General features: G+C 41.9%; 2 protein-coding genes across 2 annotated transcripts in view; both read left to right on the top strand.

Moving 5' to 3' along the window:
* Positions 1-523: 523 nt before the first annotated feature.
* kdsr (3-ketodihydrosphingosine reductase) lies at positions 524-7,697 on the top strand. Its single transcript, XM_033637834.2, has 10 exons — positions 524-971; positions 2,526-2,615; positions 2,877-2,933; positions 3,072-3,137; positions 3,230-3,325; positions 3,904-4,095; positions 4,399-4,482; positions 4,564-4,647; positions 4,765-4,866; positions 4,968-7,697. Exons 1-10 carry the CDS (start codon positions 783-785, stop codon positions 5,085-5,087), a joined length of 1,080 nt encoding a protein of 359 aa, XP_033493725.2. The 5' UTR covers positions 524-782; the 3' UTR covers positions 5,088-7,697.
* Positions 7,698-9,526: 1,829 nt separating this feature from the next.
* bcl2b (BCL2 apoptosis regulator b) overlaps positions 9,527-15,325 on the top strand; it is a 33,056-nt gene continuing 27,257 nt past the window's right edge. Inside the window, exon 1 of the mRNA XM_033636122.2 lies at positions 9,527-10,571. Coding sequence (XP_033492013.1) covers positions 10,023-10,571 — 549 coding nt within the window. The 5' untranslated portion in view covers positions 9,527-10,022. The remainder of the gene's footprint in view (positions 10,572-15,325) is intronic.

Genomic DNA, 15,325 nt, shown 5'->3' with positions numbered 1-15,325 from the left:
GTTTGTTTTTATAGTGTTTTGGCTGAACATTGAGTCAAATGTTTAAAGATCTGTGCCAAAGAAGCATCAAAATAATATTGCCATATCACATTAATAACGCAGGAAATATTAAAATAATTCAAAATAAACTGCGTATGCATATAATGGCCAAATATATAACACATCCAATTGGTGTAAATGAACATCAAAGAAATACTACCAAACACAGAACCTTTAAATTATACTTTTTGCCCACAGTTAATGTCAAAAATATTAAATATTTTTTTGCCAGGTGCAGCTCTTACCTGGTCGAATACATTTTGGGTGAGTGTTTTTAACTCATTACTGAAAATTGTGAACATAGAGACATTAATTAGCGCACCTGATGGCTGGTTGGGTGGGTGCCTAACTGAAACGGATACGACGAATGAGGAAGCGGAGCACTGCATTGTGGGAGTTGTCATTCACGCACACTTGAGCAGCGTTGGTATTACATAGAAGCTGTTGGCTTGAGAACTACAACTACCAAGCACGCCCATCAAGCGTCCGTTTACAGTGCACAGTTCGATTTGTTTTGGTTTATGCAGACTGCGCTTTGTCACGGGGAGCCAAGGTCCACCGCCGTACTTTAACCTGGTCGTTACACATCTTTGACTGACTGCCAAACCACTGCAACTCCTCCTCCGATATCTGTGTATCGCCTCCCCCTTTCCGGGCCGCCGCTGCCTCGTAGCTCCTGTTATCGGACCCCAGAAGCTGGCCTGCTAGTTAGCAAACAAGCTAACGATTGCCAGATTTCACCCATGTCCTCTGAAGAAGCGTTCAGCTCATCGATCACAGATTGGTTTTTCATCAATTCCTGGTGGCTCCTCCTGCCATTCATCATGCTCCTTGTAGTGGCAGCCTTCATCGTTGCCTTCGTGCTACTGTTATACATGATATCGCCTCTTATCAGTCCCAAACCTCTGAAATTGAACGGGGCCCACGTCGTGGTAAGTGCATCGTAGTGCTAACTACTAGTTAGGCTGGTAACGGCAGCTAACGTCCAGTCATCTACGTTACTGTAACGTTAGCTTTACAGCTAGCTTTAGGGTTTAAGCTAGCTGACGTTACGTCTTTAAATGTATGTTATATAACGTTATGCCTGTTAACACCAAAATTACTGTTACCAGTGGTAACTTTTTGACTGAAAAATATTAAAATATAAACGCTAGTCAGCTGTCAGTTTTAAGAAAGACACGCCCACATGACGAGTGAATTAACAGTTAAGCTAACGTTAACTAATACTAACGTCCGAACTTAAGCTAGCTACAAGTTTTCAAAGGTTAACCCAGATAAAACATTTAGTATTGATACTTCTAAATCATTCGTTAACGGCAATAGTCTTTATCTTACCTTTTTAAAAGTTATAATGTTCAGTTTTGTTCAAACAGCTGTTGATAAGTTGTAATTTAACTTAAGTTATTGGTCAGATTCATGGTTATGTCATGGCGGGCTGACCAGTTAAATAATAGAGACTCCTTGTGTACAGTTCAAACAGCAGCCTCACCATGTGTTTGATTCAGCACCTGTCTCTAACAGTTGCAGCAAAAAGAGCATTACAACTGTCTGTTTGTTTTAGCTAAATGTACCTAATAAACTGACAAGAGAGTGTAGCTTGACTCGTGTCATTATGCAGGTTAGGTAACACCATGGTGGAGCTGACTTCCACATGTTTTATTAGCTTTACTAAGATACATTCAGTGGTGGAATAAGTATTCAGATTCTTTACTGAGGTAAAAGTGTTAATATAGTGCTGTGATAATCCACTACAAGTGAAAGTCCTGCATTAAAAACCTTACTTGCATTAAAGTATGTAAGTAAATAAGTAAGCAAATTGAACTTAAAGTGATTTATGATAATATATAATGCTTTTGGATTAATATTACTGCTGCATAAATGTGTATGTTGCATTTTACTGCTGTAGATGTTTAAGGTTGTGCTAATTTTAACCACCTCATACACTGTTGGGTAGTTTAATCTACAGTAATGTATTATTCTGTATAATCATCATATGTTTGTAGCGTCACTGTCTTGTGAGAATCTCCCGTCTCTAAAAAGTCATCTGTTCATGAGATCAGGAAAACTGCTCTTCAGCTTTCTGTCATGCGTTTTCTAGCTTGAGGGTTTTTAAATAGGAGTAGGAGTAGGAGTAGGATTATTTTCTCAGCACACAAAGGAACTCCTTATCCTTATGTTTATCCAAAATTTTAAAAATCAACTAATCTGTAGATGCATTATTTTTACTGGACAAGAAGGGGATGAAAAATTATAATCTGTAAAGTAATTAAAGCTGTCGGACAAATGTAAGTAAGTCAAGTAAAGTACAATCGCCTCAGATTTGTACTTAAGTGCAGTACTTGAGTAATTGTACTTAGTTGCATTCCACCACTGGTTGCATTATGGGTATATGCATTAAATATCCAGCTTACCTGCACCCTCATTGCAGATCAGCCAACCCATACTTAACCTTTGATTCATGATCCTCTTACCTTTTCAATTTTCAGGTGACGGGAGGCTCAAGTGGGATTGGAAAATGCATTGCAATCGAGTGCTACAGGCAAGGAGCATTCATCACGCTGGTGGCACGAGATGAGGTCAGCACAAAACCACATTCAACCAATCATTCATTTCTTTCCAGCCAGATCACAAACTGTTTGTTGTTATAGCCAACTCGTTTGATGTCAAACAAGTTGGAGAAATGTTCCAAAGGTTAATTTGTTCCATTACAGCTGAAGGATAGGCTTCTCATGCATGCTAAATTTACTTTATTTTGTGTTAAACAGATTACCTGCATGTGAGCATTCATGTTTTGTGATTCTTAAGTTTTTATATTAAATACGCACGTTTCCCCTCAGGCTAAATTGCTCCAAGCAAAGAAAGAGGTGGAGAAATTTGCCATCAATGACAAACAGGTAAGGGTGTTGCACTTGTTTCAATGAAAGGTGTAATTTTAGGATGTTGATATGACTGTATACGTGTTCATATAGTGCACACCAGCTGATGCAATGTTGAATTACATTGAATAAGTTTAGTGCAATTTTCCCACTCAGGTGGTGCTCTGCATATCTGTGGATGTTTCCAGTGATTACAGCCAGGTGGAAAGTGTGATAAAACAGGTAATGGTAGCCTCTTAGCAGCAGTGGAACATCTCAGATTACTTTAATAATTCAGTGCTGAGGTACTGAAGTAGCTTTTTCCTGTCGTGCAGGCTCAAGAGAAGCTGGGGCCTGTTGATATGTTGGTGAACTGTGCGGGATCATCCATCTCTGGAAAGTTTGAGGATGTGGAAGTGGACCGTTTTAAAGTAGGTACCTAGGAGTGTAGCAAAGACACCACCATGGTCCTGTTTATTTCCAGACGCCAGAAGCAACTCTTAACAGGACTAAGAACAGTTTTGATAAAAGTATGCACTGCTTATATTTTACACCTGACTGATTAAAATGTGTCAGAATAATTTTATGATTTTAACAAGTTTAAATTCATAAAATTATGAATTCAAACTTGATATGAGAGGACAGATAGTTTTATTTTATTGGTATAGATCAAATATTGCCGTGTAGCTGCCAGACCAATGGAATTTAATGACTTACTTTACATCTATTAAAGGTAAATATTGCACTCAGACCACAGAATTGATCTTTAGAAATGTGTTTTGTGCAATCAGCATTTCCTCAATAGGTAAATGGGAGGTTTGAGTGCTGTCTGACTGTGAAGCAGATTTTGTTATTGTCAAAAAAGATTAAGATGAGGTTAGCAGATAAGTGTATTAGAGACATTTTTTGACAGTATTCAGGTTGTTGAATCTGTAGCTACATTTATTCAGCGCCACACTGTCAACAACCTTGTTAAAAGATGTGTGAACTTCGACCTTGCTGCCAACAGAAACTGATGGAAGTGAACTACCTGGGCAGCGTTTACCCGACACGGGCCGTCATAACCACCATGAAGGAGCGAAGAATGGGCCGCATTATGTTCGTGTCCTCCCAAGCGGGCCAGATTGGCCTGTTTGGGTACACTGCCTACTCCCCGTCCAAGTTTGCCCTGCGTGGCTTAGCGGAGTCTCTGCAGATGGAGGTGAGTGCTTTGGACTCTTTTGCTTGAATAACCTTTTGCACAGATTTCCACCGTACGCCAAGCAAACACGCTGCATTTGCAAATCAGCTTCACGATTCATCTAGTTGAAATAATTTAGCTCATTATGCTTTTCCACTGCTTTGCTGCTGAGGGGTGATGAGCTGCTGGTGTTAATGTTATAACAAGGATTCCAAATGTATCACAAGGGGGCATTTATAGTTCATTTCCTGTTTGTATAAAATGTTGATTGCTGCAAATGGTAGGACGCAATGCTCAGTGAGTGGTGCTGTTCTTCCTCTCCAGATAAAGCCATACAACATCTATGTGACTGTGGCCTATCCCCCTGACACTGACACTCCAGGACTGGCTGAGGAAAACAAGACAAAGGTAAACACCTCTTTAACACAGTAAATAGTAACACGACTTAACAATACCCTCCCTTATTTATTTTGTTCTGTTCTCTCATAGCCTCTGGAGACCAAATTAATCTCTGAAACCTCTGGAGTTTGTCAGCCAGAACAGGTGGCCAAGATCATTGTCCGGGATGCAGTGGTAAGAAATTCCCTTCACTTGCCACTAAACCACCGTGCTTCTTATTTAGTTTTAAACATTAAGTGGACGGATAATCTGTTGTTAATCAACCTGCCTGTTTTTCCTTTGCTCTCGTAGCAGGGGAACTTCAACAGCTCTGTGGGACCCGATGGTTACATGCTGTCAGCCCTCACCTGTGGAATGTCACCTGTTACCTCCATCACAGAAGGTCTTCAGCAGGTAAAGCCAAACACATGATACTGTCACATTGGCAGAAGTAGTGCTGCTCCAGGCTGCTGTGCAAACTGTGCAATTCTAACCTCAATTTATATCGTGCACAGATTGTTACCATGGGATTATTTCGGACCATCGCTCTCTTCTACCTGGGGAGTTTTGACAGCATTGTACGCCGCTGCATGATTCAGAGGGAGCAATCAAAGGCGGCCGATAAGAGGGAGTAACAGCAGCCTTACCTTCTTCACAGCCCAATGCCCCCCTCCTCCTCCTCCTCCTCCTCCTCCTCCTCCTCCTCCTCCTCCTCACCCACACACCCCCATCCCATCCCCTCCTCCAGCTGTACAAGTGCACAACCATAGGTGGGAAAAAGGCCAAGCTTTGAGTGCGTTTCTGATATCAACAGATGGGATGAAAGGAAGCGGCAGATGTTTACTCTTTGCTTGTCCAGTGGCGTAACTCCACCGTAGACTTCACTGTCAGTTTGATTTTTCTATCCTCTCTGAGCATTCCAGTGACTTTTCTTTAGTTTAATGTGTCCACCTGCTTCTTTTTGTGGGAGCAGCCTTACTTTAAAGGAACGAGGGCAGACTAAACATCCCACAGTAGGTAGGATTTATGAACCACTGACTAGTTATCAGGCCTCCTTGCCGTCGTCATTTGCACATGCTGTTTTTTTTTTTTTTTTTTTTTTTTTTTTTCTCCACACAGACGGGGAAAGCAACAGAGAGCTTGTCTGACCGGTTGTGCCAAATATGGCTTGATATTCCCTCCCACCAGGGGCTATAGTGAAAACCAGAATGGTAACTTTAAGCAGTCATTTTGTTTCATGCATCATAAAAGTCAGTCCACATGTAGGAATTTCACAGTTTCCACTAAGTGAGGCCCGTCGTCTCGACCTTTTCATACCACGAGTCTTTGCAGGCAAAGCACCTCCCTTTTTGACTGAATAACCTCTGTGTTTGTGACCCTCAGTGTTCTGTTTATGTTGTGGGATGTTGTGTTAATGTGCTCTGTGTGTGAACCAAGCCTTGATGTGAGAGAGGAGAACTCTTCATTGATATCAGAGAGAGAGAGCGAGAGCATGTGTGATGTTGTTTTTTTAAATTTTACTAATGCAAAAACATAATTTCCAGAAAATAATAATATTCAGACATTTTAGACGCAGTGATGGGGGGGGAATATTTTTGGGTGAATCGTGTGCATAGATGTGTGTGTGTGTGTTTTGTGTTTGCTGTGACTGAGCCAAACCCCTGGGGAGAGAAAAGCCATTAGATTTTATCGTCTCGGGAATAAACACACCAAATTATTTTCTCGGCGCCCCATCTTATTTCTTGAGAAAGGAAAGCAGGTACTATGGGTTGAAGCCATGAAATCAAAAGATGGAGGAAAGGGGGAGAAAAAAAGACCAGCACAGGTAATTTCACTTCTCACCTGTGAATATGACCACGTTCAATACACTTTTTTTTTTTTTTTTTTTTTCCATTAAATGTGTGAAAGGAAGCGTATCGTTTATACATGCAGTTTTATGTTTCGGTGCACATATTCAGCCACCCCAGCCACTCGAGATCCAAGTAGGATCCATAATTTGTTGGGGCGGTGTAAGTGAGGGCAGGGCAAGACTTGCTGGTTCGAGTCATGTCCCTGTAGGTCTAGTGAGGGCGTTAGAGATTTGTTTTACATTAAGGCCAAAATAGTGGAGGGACCAGCATGGAAGTGTGATCCCCGTCCCTCTGATTTTGACCTCCTGTCACCCTGTCGTGCACAGTCGGGACTCTACAACCCCGAAAATGACAATATCGATTCCCTCCTTGAGAAACCTTGTATTTACCACGTTTTCCATATGTTTTGCATACAGAGGGAGGAAAAAGTACAGTGTCGACTCTTGCAAGTCTTCCTTCGGTCCATCACAAACGGGGAGAATGTACTTTAATACAAAGCATACAAATCAGAGCATATTATTTTTAAATACACCAATATTTGAATGCCAAAATGTGTTAAGACAATTTCTGTAGATGCAATGCATTTATTTGAGATTTATTTCGATGTTGCTGCTCTGTTGATCTTTAGAGGTAGTTTGTTACAGCTGTGGAGCAGTGTGGGGACCCATTCTAAGCCTTAAGACGTGACTACTGATGAAGCTAAAGCTATAAGAATGGACCTGTCCACAGAGCAATGGGGCTTAACCCACATGTGGTTTACCAGTTCATTTAATGCTTAATCGTTAATACTTTTCAATGTAAAGTTGCCAACTGTTTTTTGTGTATTTTGTCAATTTCCAGTCTTTGTACGACAAAAAGAAGCCTTACAGAAATCCAAGTTATGAAAGTGAGAATAGATGACTCATGTTTGATGATGTTCTCATTTGAAATTGGTTGAAGGCATACTGTCCTGCACTCAAGAGCTTTTCATAATTGTACATTTATTGCTTTCAGACATTCTCTTTTACCTTGAGGTAGCAACACATAGTTGATAGAACATGTAGCCCATATAAAAGCAGTTTTCTTTTACCCTCGTAAGCTATGCAAATTAAGCCTATGCTTAGATTATGTTCCAAACATACAGTCAAGACTTAAATTCTGTAATGGCCACGCTAGTTTCCCCATATTTAACGGTGTCATCATCAGATACTTAACATGAGTTTTCAAGTATTGAACATGAAAGTCATAATGCACTCTGTGGTTTCATTCTCTTTTTGCTTTTTACTTTATTTTCTGCCAAAAAACTTAACACCTTCACCTTGTGTGCCATTGAAAGAAAATGTGAGAAGTGGAACGTTTCTTTGTCTTATTTTCTTACATGATAAACTAAATAAATACCTGTGAAGAAAAAACAAATCGAATCCCTCGTCTTTATCGTACAGAGTTTCCGTGTTGGTGGATGTTTGCACAGGCGTAGAATTTGGGGGGGGGGGTGTTAGGGAAACGTCTCCCTTAATATTTATAACGTGCGTTTGCACCCCCTAGAAATGTGCTGTATCTTATTGTTAGTGATAATACCGGTATCATTTTTGGTTTGACTTTCAAATTGTTAAGAATGATAGTGGCAGTTTATTGACATATTGTCAGAATGTGTCGTACAGCAACAAGCATGGCTAAAAGTGAAATTCTGCCGGCTCCATGGTTGATGAGATGAGCTCGAAAGAGGGGAGTCTGGGTGTCTGATGCTACATCCCTCAATGTTTTATGAACAGCTACGAACTTTTCAGACACTTGTAGCGACTTGCTGTTTTGAGCAAACTCAGTCAGCAGCTCCTCTGGCAGCAGCAAAGCGTGTCGGCCTCTGCTCTCGCCAGAGAATGTTTACAGGAATTGGCGTTGCTATCCCAAGCCTGACACAATGTCAGGCTGGTGATGGAAAAACAACTCAAATCCTTTTGGATTCTTCTAAAAGAGGAGGGATAAGAAGTTAGCCTATGTAGTAAGTTTTACATATTGTTTAAAATCACCTGTTGATTTAATTTTTTATGTATCGATTCAATGGTATTTTATTTTATTTTTATAATGATTTTTTTTTTGTATTTCGCAACTGTTTAGATGTATACTTTGTGGTTGACTTTATTGTGTTATATTATTTATATTTTATACAAAATCTGAACATCACTCAGTTACTGTTTTTGCAAAATTAAAAATTTACAGATTATTTTGTTCAGTTTTTACTGAATACATGAGGTTAAATGCTACATTGATGTTTACATGAAGCTATTACACTTATTTTTTTCAATTGCATGTTCTTGAAATTAATAATAAAATATTTTTAAATTCTTTTAGTATTAGCACAAAAATCCTCTTTAATATCCTGATATTATTTGAGGGCCATATCACCCTCATATTCTTAATTTCCACCATAAATTGGAGCATAAAAATTCACCACAATCCAGGAAATGAAGTGTCTGATGCTCAAAACTTCCTTGCGCAGGACATATGTGCCCCATCTCCCAAATGCTGAAATGAAACTTACACCCTTGGGTGTTTGTATGTCATCTTGTCTCATTTTGAAACTGCTCTTAATGTCATGCTTTCTCACAGCCATTTCCTACTTCATTTAGTCTCATTTCAGCATGAGTGGGTTGGTTTCTCAGAAGTCTGATGTTGGGGAATTTGGGATGAGATTTTAATCTTCCATGAGCAAACTTTCCAAAGCAGAGACAGGATTTTAGATGTTTTGTTTGTCCCATCAGAGACTAGAAGACATGCAGGACAGATTGAGACGAGACTAGATAGGGAAGCAAAAGAACACAGGGATGATGTGTACAGGTACATGAATTTTGTACTGCAGGGTTGGATCTCCATCCACAAGGGGGTGGCTGGACCACATCAAAGCAGCCCCTCAGCAGATACCACGGTCCTTATGAATTAACCAGGATCCTCTAAGAGCTTTTTCTTGCACGTGTTTTTGTGAGCAACCAAAGGAATGCTCTCTGTGTGTATCTCCGAGTGAAGTTTGAGCGGATTCCAGTCGTAAAATTGATTGTTTAAACATGCAATCACCAGAATAGGGGCCATTAATGATTTTTAGTGCAGTTCTTCATGTGCACTTGGAGTCTCCGAGCGCAGCCAAAGGAATTACTTTGCGTAGCTGACGTCAGGAATACCTCACCAGCAGCACTGGCGGTGGGCAGGGAGCTGCTGAGGAGGATATGAGGAGCAATCGTGGAAGAGGACTCAGTCCGACCTTGTCTGGCTCACAGTCCCGCGCCTGGTTGTGCGTAAACGCTGCTAAAATAGTTGGCGGCGTCTGAAGCCCCTTCAGGCGCGTACAACTTTGGCCCTCATTCATGATTTTATTCGCACGTCTGGGTGATGTGCACAGGAATAGATCAACACTACTCCAACCTCTTCCGCATATTGGATTTCAATGCAAAGAGAAGGTCGCCAGCGTCCCTCTGAGGATTCGGGAAATGAAGACTGCTGCTGACACGGACTCAGTATTTTTGGACTTTTGAAACGTTTTTCTGTGCGCAGTTTTGACTGAGGGATTTTCTTCAACTCGCGAAGCATTTGCTCCCTGTGTGGGATTACTCGTTGCATTGCTTGTATTCGATTACAGTCGAGTTTTGGATGAGCCCGTGCTGTGCATTGAGCAGCGCACAAATTCGATCATAATGTATTTAATTTAGGACAGCCTCTGTTTAAATACAGTAAGTGCCAAATTAAGCCGGGATGGCGAACGAGTGTAATCGCAACATTGTGGAAAAGTATATCTGCCATAAACTCTCCAAACGCGGCTACGTGTTTGGGTTTGATGATGTCCGGGATGAAGATGCTGCTAATAATGGGTCGATAGTTGTCCCTCCGCCGACTTTGGTGCGCCGGTGCCGTGAAGCCAGCACCGGGCCTGACAGCGAGAGCATACCCCACCTCTGCAAACGGCACCCCCAGTCCGACCCGTCCGCCGCCATCCACAGAGTCCTCCGCGAGGCTGGGGACGAACTTGAAAGACTGTACCAGCCGGACTTCACGGAGATGTCGCGCCAGCTGTATCTCACCTCCACCACGGCGCAGCGGAGATTCGCCGAGGTGATAGACGAACTGTTCCGGGACGGGGTGAACTGGGGCCGGATTATCGCTTTCTTCGAGTTCGGGGGCACGGTGTGCGTGGAGTGCGCCGGCAAGGAGGAGATGACATCGCAGGTGGACAACATCGCGGAGTGGATGACGGAGTATTTAAATGGACCTCTGAACAGCTGGATACAAGATAACGGGGGATGGGTAGGTCTAATTCCGTGTAGTTGAGCGCTTTGCAGTTGTGTGCCACGGGGGCGCAAAAGTCCTCTTTTGCTCTGCTTGAAAATGTCTCAATCAATAAATTCACTCACTGTATTAATGTCTAACTGAGATCAAAACACTGATATGACCTAATAGAATATGGAAACTACAGCTGTGGCTAATTAATAAAAATCTATTTCTCAAGATGTGCCTATTACACACCACACCACGGACGCTAGACATGGACGACCTGACTTATGAGCAGCTCTGATTGGATGCTCATGGTGGCTGTTAAACTTGCTTAACCAATCAGACCACGTGCTCTGTCACACCTCCCGACGCTCTATATAGATCCCGCCCTGTGAGCAGGAGAGCCAGTGGCAGCCACGCAGCTGTCATGGAGCACAGGGGATAACGTGGTAGAAACTGGAGCTTTTGAAACAGCATTTAATTCTTCACATTAAAATAACTCAATGACAACTTCAACATTTAATTGCATATAAAGCTTTATGCTGCAAAGTGCTCCAATACTGCTGTGATGTGATGTGTTAGGTCATGGCTGCAGCAGCAGCAGGGAGGAGGCTAGACACATGTCAGCAAGCAGAAAACTATTGAATTAATTTGTTTAAGCCTCTGGGCATGGCTGGACAGAGCTCAGCTATCAGGGTCATTTTCTGCACCTCTGTATGACACACAAACTCCAGGTACTAACAAGGAGCGGCATCTACACTCCACCTTTACCTGCCTATACACATTCATAGAGAAATGACAAGAGTTTCATATCACAGCAGAGCACAGCAGCCTCCTCGACAGCTATTACACCAATCTGCCACAAATTAGCCTCTAATCAGCAGAGGTGCTCTTAATGAGAGCATAACATTTGTGCTGCTTGGTTATCTTAGCCGGAGGGTATCAGAATTTGGGGGGCATCATCAATGATTCATATTGAACATTTCATCTCAAAGGGAAGGACCATTTAACATTCCCCTTGAGTCTGCCTTGCCCCCGGAGGTGGCAGGTTGTGCCACATATCAAAGGCATGCAACAGAGGGAGGGCCCCTCCAGGAACACATAATCACATAATCTGCAGCCGCTGTGTTTAACACACGGTCTTCTGTGCATCTAGGTTGGAACTCTTTTGTCTGCTTTTTTAGACCTGTGCCTTGAAGCCGGCACAGGCTGGGCTGCCGAGATGCCTGCTCGGGGTCTCTGGAGCCTGTGCCCACTGTGTGATAATGTAGGTCATCATAGTCTGTGTTTTCCAGCTGGGCGGAGATGACTGTGTCTCTGCAGCTCTGCATCCACCGGAGATACAGAGAGTAGAGTCTTTTAATCCAAAGGATTATTCGGGATTATTTAAAAGCGTATGTTTCCACTTTGGGTCATTTTGATGGATTTCTGCTCTCAGCACTGAGGAGAAATTATTTTGGCTCAAACTAGGCTCTAAATCAGTTTAATACAGAATATATTAGTGTTGGAGCTTATGAGTTTGTACCTGGAATGTTTTCATCATAGGCAGATAAGAGTCTAACAGACACCGATGTTGATTTATATATAATCATTTGAATGCCTGTCAGGTGGGGGATTTCCTGAGGTGTGTTTTTCAGTTATTACCTGACATTTAATAACCAACACTGCAGACACGGAGCTTTGTCTGTGCTCTAGTTTGGCTTTGTAAAATTCAGCTTCTCCTTTTTTATTGACTGGGTGTGTGTGAAATATAGAAAAGTCACTGTATCATTCAGCATGTGCCAAAAAGGTTGTTTCCCCGTGTTGTTTGTAGCTGCTCTTATATGCTGAGGAGTCTGGGATGTTTCTTTGGCAGCTTAAAGTTTGTTGTTTTTGTTCTAATGTCTGTCTGAATTATGCATCCACACCCCAAGTTGCTAAGATTTCTTATCAGACATTTCCCCTGAGTGGTCTCAGGGCTGTAGCCAGGACTTTAGAGATACTGAGGTAATGTGTTTTAATTATTTGGATTTCATTATTGTTTATTATTAGAATTTATTTCTGTATATTAAGTTCTAAATGCAGATTCAAAACCATCTCTGTATTGCCAGGAATGAAATTCTGGTCTCGTCTGGAAGTAGAAAATTCCATTTTCTTAAAATGGATATTTTCCACCTCAGTTAGAAAAAAAAATGTCTACAAAATATCTCCGTACACAGTAGGACCCCAGAATACTCCAAACGCTTTCTGGCGGTAACTGTCTTCTGCAGTCTTCCCTCGTTGCAAAGGTAATGTACCAACCCAGTCTCACTCTGAAGTTGTCGAAATCCTGCGCTTGGTCAGTAACTTGCGGCATCAGACACTGATGAAAAAAGCTGTCCTTTAACGTTACCATGATACGCCGTTGGTCACATTTATAGTTTAATGGCGCTTAGCAGCATCAGCAGCGAAAGTCAGAGTATGGTGTTATCTGGGTCCAGCAAACACTGACTTTAACCCAGGAGAGCGGTGTTTGCATCCCGTAAGATTCTAAAGCCAAACCCTGTTCTTTTTTCCTAAACCTAACCACGTGCGTTAGTTGCCTAAACCCAACCGTGTGCGTGAGTTATTGAGGGGGGGAAAACGTAAATTCAGTGTTGTACCGACGTAGTGCATTTATTTTGAAAGAGACTGTATGTAAACAGTAAATTTCCTGTGAAAACAGAAGTGTATTTTGAAAGAAGACAATGCATGTAACAGGCAGAACTTGACACGGCATCCCAGAGTACCTTTCATGTCGTATCTGGATGTAGAAGGTCCATGGCCTAACATCGATATGTAACAAGTGTTTTAACCAATACGCAGGCTAATGTTACCTCTTATAAAACACCGACTTGAGATCTTACCTTTGGATAACAGGATGAAGGAGCTCACTGAAAGATACAAGTTATGCTCTGAACATGCTCAAGTGTTCTTCCGTTCTTCACTGATAACAGTCACTCTCAAAATTGTCCCACCTTCTGCTGGTTCGACGACTGATGCAAAACCGTAATTTCTGGTGGACTTTTCGCTGACGCTAGGGTGGAGCAAATAACACTGGACGCAGCAGACGCCTCCATTCGTTCGGATATGCTCATTGCAGAGAAATAAAAAGAAACAATGGGTATGCATGAATTGAGGAGATTATGTCATCTTTCCCCAAACACTCCATTTTACATGTCTATACAGCAAGAGTTTTAAAAACATCTACACCTGTTTGTGTGTGGACGAGTGGCCAAAACTTAGAGGAAAATATTCTTTTTATAAATATCTATATAGATGTAGACAGAGCCTTTGAGTACTCAAAATCAAATATATTGTGTCTAAATATAGTAGAATCAGCCAATAGATCCCCATAATGTTTACATTTTTAATTGTAGGACGTAAACCCCCCCAGCTGCTAAAACAAGTTCCCAGAAAAACGGAGGACATGACCTCAGTGTCCTCGATGGGGGCTACGGCCCCGACAATGGCTGCTTTTGTTTGGACGTAATCTGGAAACCAATCTGTTTTAGCATGAAAGCTTTTTGTGATGAACCAAATGTGCTACATATTTTACGTCTAATCTGCTCATCTTGGACTTTGCTGTGGGCTCCCATCCGTTTAGGGGTCACACATCTGGGTCAAAAACATTTTGTTAATTTCATCCACCATCTGCCAGGTGATGGTGCCTTTGGCTCTGTGAGGGCACAGGCCGTAACAAGTGTATCATTTTTTTCTTAATTGGGTTTACACAGCTTTGACCTAACAATGAAGACGCAGGATAAACATGTGCATTTAGACAGTTTAGACAGGTTGTGTTTATAGTCACTCACACTGCCCTTTGTGTTATTGTATGTAAGAGGTTAGTCTTGTGTTTTTCCACCACTCTTAAAATATAGGTGGGGGCTAATCAACCTATTACTGTCATTTTGACATGTGAGAGTGGTGTGGAAACAGCTTTCTATCAGCCACCCTCTGTTTCCTGTTGTTTTTTGAGACAATTTGAGCCCAGAATAGGAGTGCCCACTAATCACTGTTGAGTCTAGGCATCACCGGTGAGTCAAATACACCTTTAGTCAAACAAAACTATCTGCCCTTTAGACATAACAAAGCAGTTACTGTATTTGCAAAAACCCAGCTGAGGGTGAAATAGGCTCGCATTCTGTACTGATTACTTCCCACACTCCGGGATGTAAAACACTGTCCTTTCATTGTCCTCCGCACTCACTTTTCTCCACCTGTATAAATTCATCCTTTGTGGTGGCAGAAATTGCACTCATCAGGGGACGATTGCGTTTAGGCTGCAGCCTCACAAACACGTGGTGCACCTGTGTTTATTTACAGGTCCTCGCAGTAAATACCAAGTGATTGAACAAAGTGGCGGACGGCGTCCCACTTCTGAAATTACATGCTTGACCTCAGACATTTGACTGCCTGAGGGGGCGGCACGGAGCGAAATGCCAAAATGTGTTCTGAGAGGAAAACAGGGGTTTCACAACTTTGGAAGGATAACAGAACAGCTCCAGAAATGATGTTGAGAAATTAATTTATTTGGTCCAACATGACACATCTGAACAACTACTGGATTGATGGCCATGAAACTGTGTACAGACACTTTCACAGTCCCCAGAGGATTAATCTTACTTCATCTAGCAGCAGCATCCAAGCCTGTTGCCATAAAAAATGTTGGCATTGTACGCTTCTGCAAAACAACGGATACTTCACATTTGCCCGTTATTATGTAGCTGATATGTTGACACTTAATGTTTCAACAGCGCTGGGGTTAACGTGTGATTAGGTTGGCACAA

The sequence above is a fragment of the Epinephelus lanceolatus genome, chromosome 12, assembly GCF_041903045.1.
Source record: "Epinephelus lanceolatus isolate andai-2023 chromosome 12, ASM4190304v1, whole genome shotgun sequence".
Classification (NCBI taxonomy): domain Eukaryota; kingdom Metazoa; phylum Chordata; class Actinopteri; order Perciformes; family Serranidae; genus Epinephelus; species Epinephelus lanceolatus.
Note: the sequence above shows the minus strand (reverse complement) of the source record. Positions and strands in the feature narration are given on the sequence as shown.

What these genes read in the sequence shown, in the direction of transcription:
- kdsr (XM_033637834.2), top strand. Translation starts at nt 783, where the DNA reads ATGTCCTCTGAAGAAGCGTTCAGCTCATCGATCACAGATTGGTTTTTC. An exon ending in CGCTGGTGGCACGAGATGAG is followed by an intron (nt 2,616 to 2,876) that starts GTCAGCACAAAA and finishes GTTTCCCCTCAG; the next exon opens with GCTAAATTGCTCCAAGCAAA. An exon ending in TCACAGAAGGTCTTCAGCAG is followed by an intron (nt 4,867 to 4,967) that starts GTAAAGCCAAAC and finishes TATCGTGCACAG; the next exon opens with ATTGTTACCATGGGATTATT.